Here is a 13,077-nt window from a genome sequence, read left to right as displayed (position 1 = left end):
TGGGCGGGGTGTGTAACGGACGTGTGTGTACCAGGCGGATTGTATAATGGGTGGGTGTATAATAGGAGGGTGTATAATGGCTGGGGTGTATAACGGGCAGGTGTATAATGGGCGAGTATGTAACGGGTGGGGTATAACGGGCGGGTGTGTAATGGGTGGGGTGTGTAATGGGCGGATGTATAACGGGCGGAGTGCGTACTGGGCGGGTTATATAATGGACGGGTGAATAACGGACGGGGTGTATAACAGGTGGGGTGTGTAACGGGCAGGTGAATAATGGGCGGGTTATATAATGTCTGGGTATATAATGGGAGGGTGTATAACGCGCGGGTATAATTGGCGGGGTGTATAACGGGCGGGTGTATAATGGGCGGGTTATATAATGGCTGGGTATATAATGGGAGGGTGTATAACGGGCGGGGTGTGTAACGGGCAGGTGTATAACGGGCGGGGTATAATTGGCGGGGTGTATAATGGGCGTGTGTGTAACGGGCAGGGTATGTAACGGGTGGGTGTGTAATGGGCGGGTTATATAATAGCTGGGTGTATAACGGGCGGGGTGTGTAACGGGCAGATGTATAACAGACGGGGTATAATTGGCGGGGGGTATAATGGGCGTGTGTAATGGGCAGGTGTATAACAGTGGGTATGTAACGGGCAGGGTGTGTAATGGGTGAGTGTGTAACGGGTGGGTGTGTAATGGGCAGGGTTAAAATTAACTCCATTGTGAGCTAACACAACCCTATGAAACCCAGAGTGTGACTTACTGAAGGTATTTGAATTATACGCGGGTTTGGTTGGTCAGGCAGTGCCCAGTCTGATTTTCGGGTGGCAGAGGTTTGTGTTGATTCAATCCCAGTGTGAGGGAACGCCAATATTCTGTGTTGCAACAATGTCACAGAGGTATCTGAGCAAACTCCTTGAACACAATGCAAATCTCATACTATTGGTCAAAGCACATTTTTGAGAACAATTTATTCATGCTTGAGGTTAAGTAAACAGAATGTGCAAACACAATAAAATAATGTGATATGTGTTTCTTTAAGAGCTTCTGGATATCAGGCTGCCTTGAAATCACAGAGGGCTGAAGGTCAGTGTTTGAACCATGTCCCCCATTTAGTGCCATTCAACTGCAGCAAGGTTGTCCGTGAACATTGCGGTATCCTACGAGGATGTCCCAATGTTTATCGAGGTTCATTGGCTCCCTTTTCATCTCTCCTTTTCCCCATCTGTTGCCTCGGTCACATTCTTATCCTGCCTGCCAGCCTGCTCAAGCTTCTTGATGCCCTGCACGATGGGACTTGGCCCGTCACCCGATATTCTCAGTGAAAACACCGAGGTGCCAAGTCACTGGGGTAACAGGGGAATGAAACGAGGCCCAAAGCGAACGGATTTGTTCGAGAGGTTCACAATATAGATTGTGCTTTCTGAATACACAGCCATTTCTCTTTATTTACTTTTGCTCCTCTTTCCAATTCTCTCCTGAAGATTGCTCCTCAATCACCAACTTGCTGGCAATCATTTGTCCTCCAGAGCAGTTCTAATTTTACAGTGGTTGCCAAGCGACTATGCTTGCTGGAAACATATGGTGCTCGACAGGCCCCAGCCACATGGCCTCATCTGTGACACTTGAGGTCTTTTCCTCGTCCATTTTTCTCCCTGAATTTTTCCAAATTGGTCTTGGGTGACAGCGATGGTGTGGAGTGTAAAACGGGAGGCCCATTCACTAGCGCCAAGGACCAGTTTCACCCCCAGTCTGTTGTGATAGTGTTGGTTGAGGGGTGACTGGGTAACTGGAGAACTCCCATTCCTTGTTTAAAAAAGCACCGTGGGATCTTATAAAGGATCAGGCAGAATTTAACTTCTCACTCCTTTGGATTGGACTGAAGTCTCAGGTGAGGTTATACACTCATATTCGGGAGCGGGGCTTAAACCTGTAACTTTCTGACTCAGAGACCAGAGTGCTGCCATTGAGTAGACACCCTCAAAGCCTCCCTGATAAAGTGCAACATCACCACTGACACCTGGGAGTTCCTGGCCAAAGACCGTCCTAGGTGGAGAAAGTGCATCCGGGAGGGCGCTGAGCTCTTCGAATCTCAACGCCGAGAGCGTGACAAGGTCAAGCGCACGCAGCGGAAGGAGCATGTGGCAAACCAGTCCCAACCACCCCTTCCCTCGACGAATGTCTGTCCCACCTGTGACAGGGTCTGTGGCTCTCGTATTGGACTGTTCAGCCATCAAAGAACTCACTTCAGGAGTGGAAGCAAGTCTTCCTCGATTCCAAGGGACTGCGTATGATGATGATGATGATGGCTAGTTGCATTTCTGATTAGTAAACAAAAAATGAGAAAGAGGCACCTTTGTTGGGCCTGTGATCTCAATACTCATATTCGCACGTGGACTTTGACATGAATTTTAACAGTTTTATGTGTTTGTTGGTCAGGCAAAAGGTTGAGTGCTTTACCTCCTTGGTTACTGAATGATGGTAGATGTTTGTTAAGTAAATATACACATGTGAAGCACATTCACCTGTACCGTGTGAGGGGTTTCTACTAAAATTAGTGCGTGCGGATAATGCATTGTCCCCATAGTCTCACCTGGGGCGAGTCAATGATTCCTATTAAGCAACATTGACCTTATGTATCAATACATTGTACAGCTGCACAAGACTCACTAAGGATATACTTGCCTTAGAGGTGGTGCAATGAATATTCACTGGATTGATTCCTGGGATGACAGGGTGAGGAGAGATTGAGTAGATTGGGTTTATGCTCTCGGGAGTTTAGAAGAATAAGAGGTGATTTCATTGAAACATACAAGATTCTGAGAGGGATTGACAGGGTAGATGCTGTGAGGTTGTTTCTGATACGTCCTTACTACACAGTATAAATGCACACGAGGCCCATGCTTGAGAGAAGGTCAGTCTGTGACCTGTCCTTTATTCCTTAGCACTCAAGTGATGAAGGTGGGTGGAGCTTCCCCTTTTATACCTGAAGGTCCAGGTTAGGAGTGTCTCCCACCTAGTGGTCAGTGTTCTCACGGTGTACAACTTAGGGCAGATTATACATGGGTTACAATGCTGGTTGAATACATGACATCACCTCCCCCCCCAAAGTTTTATTGGGATCACAGGTTGACTCTCTCTGGTGGTTTACGCTCTCTTGTAGAGCGCCTGAGTTGGGGCTCCGGTTGTTGGGCGCTGGCCTGAGTGTCTGCTGTTTGCGGTGCCTCAGGCCTGTCCGGACTGCCCACAGTGACTGGGCTCTCCTCCCTTTGGTTCCGGTGTTCGGTCACCTGTGGTGGAATGAACTCTATATCGTGTTCTTCCTCTGCTTCTTCTATGGGGTTGCTGAACCTCCTTTTTGTTTGATCCACATGTTTGCGGCAGATTTGTCCATTGGTAAGTTTAATTACCAGAATCCTATTTCCCTCTTTGGCAACCACAGTGCCTGCGAGCCATTTGGGCCCTGCAGTGTAGTTGAGGACAAAAACAGGATCATTTACATCAATACATCGCCCCCTCGCATTCCTGTCATGGTAGTCATATTGTGACTGGCGCCTGCTCTCGACAATTTCTTTCATGGTGGGGTGTATAAGGGATAACCGGGTTTTGAGCGTCCTTTTCATTAGCAGCTCTGCGGGTGGAACCCCTGTGAGCGAGTGTGGTCGGGATCTATTGGCCAACAGGAGGCGTGATAAGCGGGTTTGTAGGGAACCCCCTTGGAATCTGAGCATCCCCTGTTTGATTATCTGCACTGCTCGTTCTGCCTGGCCGTTTGAGGCCGGCTTGAACGGTGCCGTTCTAACATGGTTAATTCCATTGCCTGCCATGAAGTCCTGGAATTCAGTGCTTGTGAAGCACTGTGAATTTTTGGAATTCTCTGCCCCAAAAAGTTGCGGTTGTTGAGTCGTTGAGTATATTCAAGGCTGATATAGACAGATTTTTGGGCTCCAGGGGAATCGAGGGATATTGGGATCAGGCGGGAAAGTGGAGTTGAGGTCAAAGATCATGATCTTATTGAATGGCGGAACAGGCTCGAGGAGCCATATGGCCGACTCCAGCTCCTAATTCTTATGTTCTTATGTTCTTAAGACCGCCTATTTCCACCTCCATAACATCGCCCAACTCTGCCTCTGCCTCAGCTCATCTGCTGCTGAAACCCTCAGCCATGCCCTTGTTACCTCTAGATTTGACTATTCCAGTGCGTACCTGGCTGACCTCCCATTTTCTACCCTCCGTAAACATGAGGTCATGCAAAACTCTGCTGTCCGCATCCTAACTCGCACTGACCTACATTGGCTCCCGGTTAAACAATGCTTTGATTTTAAAATTCTCATCCTTGTTTTTAAATCCCACCATGGCCTCGCTCCTTCCAATCTCTGTTATCTTCTCCAGTCCTGCAACCTTCCAAGATCTCTGCGTTACACCAGTACTGGCCTCTTGAGCATCCCCAATTATAATCACTCAACCATTGGTGGCCGTGCCTTCAGCTGTCTGGGCCCCAAGCTCTGGAACTCCCTCTCTAAACCTCTCCGCCTCTATTTCCTCCTTTTAAGACACTCATTAAAACTTACCTCTCACCTGCCCTAACATCTATTTATGTGGCTCAGTCTCAAATTTTGTTTGATATTCGCTCGAGTGAAGATGTTTTACTACATTAAAGACGCTATATAAATGCAAGTTGGAGTTGTTGCACTGGGAGAGTTGCTTCCTGTGTGGATCACTGGATTCGGTGTTTTATGTGAACAATGCTTTACAAGATTCATCAATTGACCACGTGTCACATACAAAGAGCAAAACACAGTCAATATTTTTGTTAACTTTTTATTTCGTTTAGAAAATAGTTGCCTGACTACATTACTGTTTTAGAGGCAGCCAAGGCAAAAATGTATATCCATCAATCTTGCCTACTTAAACCGTGTAAACTGCAGCAGTCACAGGAACCTGTTTTAGATGAGTATTCAGTAAAGTAACAAAATGTGTTAGTAATGGATGAGGGAAAAGGTTTTTGAGAAACCATCAGCTGTTAAAGAATGCACATTTCATACACTGAAGTTTATAGCCAAACCTCACTTCTAATACAATGTTTTCAAAGTGCCCCTGAGCACTGGTCAAACGGGCGCTCGAAACAGGTGACTTGAGGCCGCTTGTCCAAGCCCTCTACAGGTCATCGGTTTCAGCATTGAACTCCAGATCAACTCCAAGGTTAACCAAAGAATCTGTGCTCATTGGAGTCCAGCCCAGAGGGGTCCTGTTAAAGTTTGGCCGGCAACTGATATCTTGTTGGAACACGACCACGGGCTCAGGTTCTGGAAGAGCTGTATCAAATTCCGGGAGCTGAAAAGTCATCAGTTTGGCTGCCTTTTCAAACCCTCCATATGGCAGAGCAGTTCTGAAAAGGATTTTAAACACGTTAGATTTTAGATTATAATATTGGATGAGACAACCTCCTTTTCTTTCATCCTTTTTGCAAATATACCGTCATTCTCCCATCGAAATGTAAAAGACAACTCTCTATTCAAGGGCAATCAGTGAGGAAATAATTCCTGGTTGGGAATGCTGAGGGTGAGATGAGGAGGCTCGTGTGGAGCAGGAACCCGGCACGGAGCAGTCGGGCTGAGTGGCCTGTTTCTGAGCTGCACTTGATGTCATTCTGTGTAATGTTATTGACAGATGTTAAAAACTGCAATGAAAAGTAAATATTTAAAGAACCCAGTGTCCACAGCTTCTCAATATGATGTTATTTGTGAAACTTTTTATTGTTGTTTAATCTGAAATGCAGTTCAGATTTATTTGAATGTATTTTATTCTCCAGCAGTTCTTTAAGTGAGGCAGCTCTGGCTGGAAGAATGTAGGCAGGGATTGAAAAACTCAGCTGTGGTAGGTATCCAGTGACACGGCCGGATCAAGTCACTGAACAACATTCTAATTACAGACTAGTCAGCTCACGTCCAGTTGAGACTTTGGGGCGTATGGTGTTGACACTCCCACCATCTTTTGGGCAGTTAGACGCAAGACTGGCCCTTTGTGACTATTATTTTAGAAATTCAGTGAGAATGGTGATACACTGGTCACTCCGAGCCTGCATTCTTCAATCACAAGACAGCTCCCAGCCAGAGGTCCAAGCTGTCCCGGTCAGCCTGGCTCAATAACACAACAGCTGCTGTGGACTGTGTATCTCGGGCAGCTGCTCCAAAACCCACAAACAGCTAAAGTTGTGACATAAGTGATACATCCTTACTATACAGTATAAATGCACACGAGGCCCATGCTTGAGAGAAGGTCAGTCTGTGACCTGTCCTTTATTCCTTAGCACTCAAGTGATGAAGGTGGGTGGAGCTTCCCCTTTTATACCTGAAGGTCCAGGTTAGGAGTGTCTCCCACCTAGTGGTCATTGTTCTCACGGTGTACAACTTAGGTCAGTTTATACATGGGTTACAATGATAGTTGAATACATGACATCACCTCCCCCCCAAAGTCTTATTGGGATCACAGGTTGAGTCTCTCTGGTGGTTTACGCTCCCTTGTAGAGCGCCTGAGTTGGGGCTCCGGTTGTTGGGCGCTGGCCTGAGTGTCTGCTGTTTGCGGTGCCTCAGGCCTGTCCGGACTGCCCATAGCGACTGCTCTCTCCTCTACTTGGTTCCAGTGTTCGGTCACCTGTGGTGGAGTGAACTCTACATCGTGTTCTTCCTCTGCTTCTTCTCTGGGGTTGCTGAACCTCCTTTTTGTTTGATCCACGTGTTTGCGGCAGATTTGTCCATTGGTAAGTTTAACTACTAGAATCCTATTTCCCTCTTTAACAATCACAGTGCCTGCGAGCCATTTGGACCCTGCAGCGTAGTTGAGGACAAAAACAGGATCACTGACATCAATACATCGCGCCCTCGCATTCCTGTCATGGTAGTCATATTGTGGCTGGCGTCTGCTCTCGACAATTTCTTTCATGGTGGGGTGTATAAGGGATAGCCGGGTTTTGAGCGTCCTTTTCATTAGCAGCTCTACGGGTGGAACCCCTGTCAGCGAGTGTGGTCGGGATCTATTGGCCAACAGGAGGCGTGATAAGCGGGTTTGTAGGGAACCCCCTTGGATTCTGAGCATCCCCTGTTTGATTGTCTGCACTGCTCGTTCTGCCTGGCCATTTGAGGCCGGCTTGAACGGTGCCGTTCTGACATGGTTAATTCCATTGCCTGCCATGATGTCCTGGAATTCAGTGCTTGTGAAGCACGGGCCATTGTCGCTGACCAAGACGTCCGGTAGACCGTGGGTGGCAAACATTGCCCGTAGACTTTCTACCATGGCAAAGGCTGTGCTTGAATTTAAAATGACACACTCGATCTATTTGGAGTAGGCGTCTACTACAACCAAAAACATTTTTCCCATGAAAGGACCTGCATAGTTCACATGGATGCATGACCAAGGCTTGGCGGGCCATGGCCAGAGGCTAAGGGGGGCTTCCCTGGGCGCATTGCCCAGCTGGGCACATGTGTTGCACCTGCGAACACAAAGTTCCAGGTCTGCATCTATCCCTGGCCACCAAACGTGTGACCTGGCAATTGCCTTCATCATGACAATGCCCGGGTGCTCATTGTGGAGTTCTCTGATGAACACCTCTCTGCCCATCTGGGGCATGACTACTCGGTTTCCCCACAGAAGGCAATCGGCCTGAATCGAGAGTTCATCCCTGCGCCTGTGAAATCTTTTAAATTACTCAGGGCATGCCCTGTACGTGGCTGCCCAGTCCCCATTCAGGACACATTTCTTGACTAGAGACAATCGCAGGTCTCTATTTGTCCAGACTTTAATCTGACGGGCTGTCACGGGTGAGCCTTCGCTTCCGAAAGCTTCAACAGCCATGAGCATCTCAGCAGCATGCTCGGTAGCCCCCTCAGTGGTGGCTAGTGGGAGCCTGCTGAGTGCATCAGCACAGTTTTCGGTGCCCGGTCTGTGCAGAATTGTATAGTCATAGGCGGCTGACGTGAGTGCCCACCTCTGTATGTGGGCCAATGCGTTTTCATTTATGGCCGTGTTGTCGGCCAAAAGGGACGTTAGGGGTTTGTGATCTGTCTCCAGCTCAAATTTCCTGCCAAACAGGTACTGGTGCATTTTCTTTACCGCATATACACATGCGAGCGCCTCCTTTTCTACCATCCCGTAACCCCTTTCTGCCTGGGACAGACTCCTGGAGGCATAAGCTGCCGGCTGTAACTGACCCTTGACATTGACATGCTGCAACACACACCCGACACCATAGGACGACGCATCGCACGTTAACACAAGTTTCTTACATGGGTCGTATAGTTTTAACAGAATGTTGGAACATAACAAATTGCGTGCTCTATTAAATGCCCTTTCCTGGCTGTCCCCCCAGACCCATTCGCGATCTTTGCGTAGAAGCACGTGTAGCGGCTCTAGCAGCGTGCTCAATTTGGGAAGAAAATAGTTCAGGAGCCCCAGGAGCGTCGTGTTACGGGGTCTGGGTGCTCTCTGGATGGCTTCCGTCTTGGACGCAGTAGGGCTGATCCCGTCTGCTGCTACCCTCATCTCCAGGAATTCTACCTCTGGAGCTAGGAAGACGCACTTCGCCTTTTTCAGTCGCAGCCCTACCCGGTCCAGTCTGCGTAGCACCTCCTCCAGGTTGTGGAGGTATTCTTCAGTATCGTAACCAGTGATGAGGATTTCGTCCTGAAAAACCACCGTCCCTGGAATCGACTTGAGGAGGCTTTCCATATTTCGTTGGAAGATCGCGCCGAGCGAATCCAGAACGGAGATCTGTTGTACTCAAACAACCCCTTGTGTGTCGTGATGGTGGTCAGCTTCTTCGACTCACTCGCCAGCTCCTGGGTCATGTAAGCTGAGGTCAGGTCCAATTTTGAAAAAAGTTTGCCACCGGATAGCGTCGCAAAGAGGTCCTCCGCTCTCGGTAGCGGGTACTGGTCTTGGAGTGACACCCGATTGATGGTGGCCTTGTAATCGCCACATATCCTGACCGACCCATCCGCCTTGAGCACCGGCACGATCGGGCTCGCCCAGTCACTGAATTCGACTGGCGAGATGATGCCTTCCCTCAGCAGGCAGTCCAATTCGCCTTCTATCTTTTCTTGCATCACGTACGGCACCGCTCTGGCCTGGCGTCCGGGTTTATGTGAATCACTACCTTGGCCCCCATGAAAGTGCCGATGCCAGGTTGAAATAATTAGTCAAATTTGTCCAGGACCTGTGAGTATGATACTCGCTCCACAGAGGAAATTGCATTGACATCGCCCCATTTCCAGTTCATGACAGCAAGCCAACTCCTCCCCAGTAGTGCAGGACCGTCCCCTGGGACAATCCAGAGTGGCAGTCTGTTCTCCGAATCTTTGTGGGTCACGACTACCGTGGCGCTGCCTAGCACCGGAATGATCTGCTTTGTGTAAGTTCATAGCCATGCGTCAATCAGCAATAATTTTGGCCTCCTGGCCTTGGACGCCCACAACTTTTCGAACTGTTTGATACCCATCAGGGACTGGCTAGCCCCCGTGTCTAGCTCCATTGATACTGGGATGCCATTGAGGAGCACTTTCATCATTATCGGTGGCGTCCTGGTGAACTGTATACGTGCTCCACATGAACTCGCTGAACTTCAGCTTCCAGCGATTTCCCCCAGCGTTCATTTCTGCAATTTCTGCAGGTATTTTGCTCATCTCTGCAAACTCCGGCTGAGTGTGTGCCTCCATGCCTCCAACATGAGCTGCTGTTTGAAACAAAAGGTCCCTTGCCAGTCGATCGACCCCGACTGCCCCTGTGACTGTCCTTAAATGCGAAATCGAGAATGGAAGGAGGGATCGAAAAACCACCCGCTGGTCTGATGATTTGTTTATCGATTGAACTCTTTGCTCTTCGCATTTTGTTCACATGAAAGACTTGACCCTGAGGTACCATTACATGGCCAGCACTTGCCATCCAGTACTTTTCCTCACTGAGTTACTGACAGTCACTGCAGGCTACTTGAATGTGGAGGACGTTTAATGGAGCCGAAACCTCTTCTCAATTAACATCCAAACAAACTCTAATCCCCAGCGGCTTCACGATATGATGAGCTGAGTCAGCATAGATGGAGCGACATAGCCTGAGCCTTTGCTGGCCTGATGTTATGCCTCAACTATTGGTCCTGCACCTTCGTTTCTCAATTAAAACAAATAACGATACATTCACGGCAATATCCCAGCAATATTCCGGTTAAGCATCACCTCGGTTTCAAAATTCTCATCCTTATTTTTAAATCCCTCCGTGACCTCGCCCCTTCCTTTCTCTGTAATCTCCTCCAGCCCGACAAACCCCCGAGATGTCTGCACTCCTCTATTCTGCCCTCTTGAACATCCCTGATTATAATCGCTCAACCACTGGTGGCCGTGCCTTCTGTTGCCTGGGCCCCAAGCTCTAGAACTCCCTCCCTAAACCTCTCCGCCTCTCTACCTCTCTTTCCTCCTTAAAACATACCTCTTTGACCAAGCTTTTGGTCACGCACCAATTTCTACTTATGCAGCTCTGTGTCATATTTTTATTTCATAAAATGCCTTGAGAAGTTTCACTATGTTGTAGGTCCGATATAAATATAACTTTTTGTTGTTGACGTTGGAACACTTACCCTCGAATGGGACTACTTTGTATTTTTATACATGAATAAGTGAGAAATAAAGATGCTAAGAGAAGGATGAACCATCGCTGGCTAACTAAAGAAGTAAAGCCTGGTATCAAATTGAAAACAAAGGCATACAGGGAAATTTTTAGAAACCAGTAAAAAAACGACTGAAAAAATGATAAAGACAGAGAAGATAGCATATGAGAGTAAACTAGCAAGAAATATAAAAACAGACAGTAAGAGCTTCTCCAGGTATATAAAAAGGAAATGAGTAACTAAAGTAAACATTGGTCCTTTAGAGGATGAGACTGGAGAATTAATAATGGGAAACAGGGAAATGGCAGAGACTTTGAACAAATATTTTGTATCAGTCTTCACGGTAGACGACACTAAAAACACCCAATAATTGATGATTAAGGAGCTATTGCGGTGGGGCGGGGGACAGGGGAGGGGGGAGACTTAAAACAATCACGACCAGTAGAGATAAAGTACTAGGCAAACTCATGGGACTGAAGGTGGACAAGTCCCCTGGACCTGATGGCTTACATCCTTGGGTCTTAAAAGAAATGCCTGCAGAGATAGTGGATGCATTGGTTGTAATCTACCAAAATTCCCTGAATTCTGGAGAGGTCCCAGCAGACTAGAAAACCGCAAATGTAATACCCCTATTTAAGAAAGAAGGGAGACAGAAAGCAGGAAACTATAGACCAGTTAGCCTAACATCTGTCGTTGGGAAAATGCTAGAGTCCATCATTAAGGAAGTAGTAGCAGGACATTTAGAAAATCATAATGCAGTCAAGCAGAGTCAGCATGGTTTTATGAAAGGGAAATCATGTTTGACAAATTTACATAGAAACATAGAAACATAGTAAATAGGTGCAGGAGTAGGCCATTCGGCCCTTCGAGCCTGCACCGCCATTCAATAAGATCATGGCTGATCATTCAACCTCAGTACCCCTTTCCTGCTTTCTCTCCATACCCCTTGATCCCTTTAGCCGTAAGGGCCATATCTAACTCCCTTTTGAATATATCTAACAAACTGGCTTCAACAACTTTCTGCGGTCGAGAATTCCACAGGTTCACCACTCTACGAGTGAAGAAGTTTCTCCTCATCTCAGTCCTAAATGGCTTACCCTTTATTCTTAGACTGTGTCCCCTGGTTCTGGAACTCCCCAGCAATGGGAACATCCTTCCTGCCTCTAACCTGTCCAATCCCGTCAGAATTTTATATGTTTCTATGAGATCCCCTCTCATTCTTCTAAACTCTAGTGGATACAAGCCCAGTTGATCCAGTCTCTCCTCATATGTCAGTCCTGCCATCCCGGGAATCAGTCTGGTGAACCTTCGCTGTACTCCCTCAATAGCAAGAACGTCCTTCCTCAGATTAGGAGACCAAAACTGTACACAATATTCCAGGTGTGGCCTCACCAAGGCTCTGTACAAGTGCAGTAAGACTTCCCTGCTCCTATACTCAAATCCTCTAGCTCTGAAGGCCAACATGCCATTTGCCACCTTCACCGCCTGCTGTACCTGTATGCCAGCTTTCAATGACTGATGTACCATGACACCCAGGTCTTGTTGCATCTCCCCTTTTCCTAATCTGTCACCATTCAGATAATATTCTGTCTTCCTGTTTTTGCCCCCAAATTGTATAACCTCACATTTATCCACATTATACTGCATCTGCCATGCATTTGTCCACTCACCTAACCTGTCCAAGTCACCCTGCAGCCTCTTAGCATCCTCCTCACAGCTCACACCGCCACCCAGCTTAGTGTCATCCGCAAACTTGGAGATATTACACTCAATTCCTTCATCTAAAATTTGCTGCCGTTCTTTGAGGATGTAACGAGTAGAGTGGATAAAGAAGAACTAGTTGATGTTGTATATTTGGATTTCTAGAAAGGATTCGATAAAGTGCCACACAAAAGGTTACTGCACAAGATAAGAGCTCATGGGGTTGGGGGGTAATATATTTGTGTGGATAGACAATTGGCTAACTAACAGAAAACAGAGAGTCAGGATAAATGGGTCATTTTCAGGTTGGCAAACTGTAACTAGTGGGGTGCCATAGGGATCAGTGCTGGGGCCTCAAGTATTTACAATTTATATTAATGACTTGGATAAAGGGACCGAGTGTAACGTAGCCAAAGTTGCTGATGATTCAAAGATTGGTGGTGAGGAGGACACAAAGAATCTACAAAGGGATATAGATAGGCTCAGCGAGTGGGCAAAATATTGGCAGGTGGACTATATGTGGGAAAATGTGAGGTTATCCACTTTGGTAGGAAAAATAAAAAAGCAAATTATTGTGTAAATGGGAAGCGATTACAAAATGCTGTAGTGCAGAGGGAGCTGGGGGTTCTCGTACATGAAATGCAAAAAGTTAGCATGCAGATACAGCAAGTAATCAGGAAGGCAAATGGAATGCTGGCCTTTATTGCAAGGGGAATAAAGT

General features: G+C 47.2%; 1 protein-coding gene across 1 annotated transcript in view; it reads right to left on the bottom strand.

The window, feature by feature from the left end:
• Window positions 1-4,809: 4,809 nt before the first annotated feature.
• myoz1a (myozenin 1a) overlaps window positions 4,810-13,077 on the bottom strand; it is a 28,644-nt gene continuing 20,376 nt past the window's right edge. The window contains exon 6 of the mRNA XM_070865521.1: window positions 4,810-5,393. Within this exon, the coding sequence (XP_070721622.1) occupies window positions 5,162-5,393 (232 nt within the window). The 3' untranslated portion in view covers window positions 4,810-5,161. The remainder of the gene's footprint in view (window positions 5,394-13,077) is intronic.

Source organism: Pristiophorus japonicus, chromosome 22, assembly GCF_044704955.1.
Source record: "Pristiophorus japonicus isolate sPriJap1 chromosome 22, sPriJap1.hap1, whole genome shotgun sequence".
Classification (NCBI taxonomy): Eukaryota; Metazoa; Chordata; class Chondrichthyes; family Pristiophoridae; genus Pristiophorus; species Pristiophorus japonicus.
Note: the sequence above shows the minus strand (reverse complement) of the source record. Positions and strands in the feature narration are given on the sequence as shown.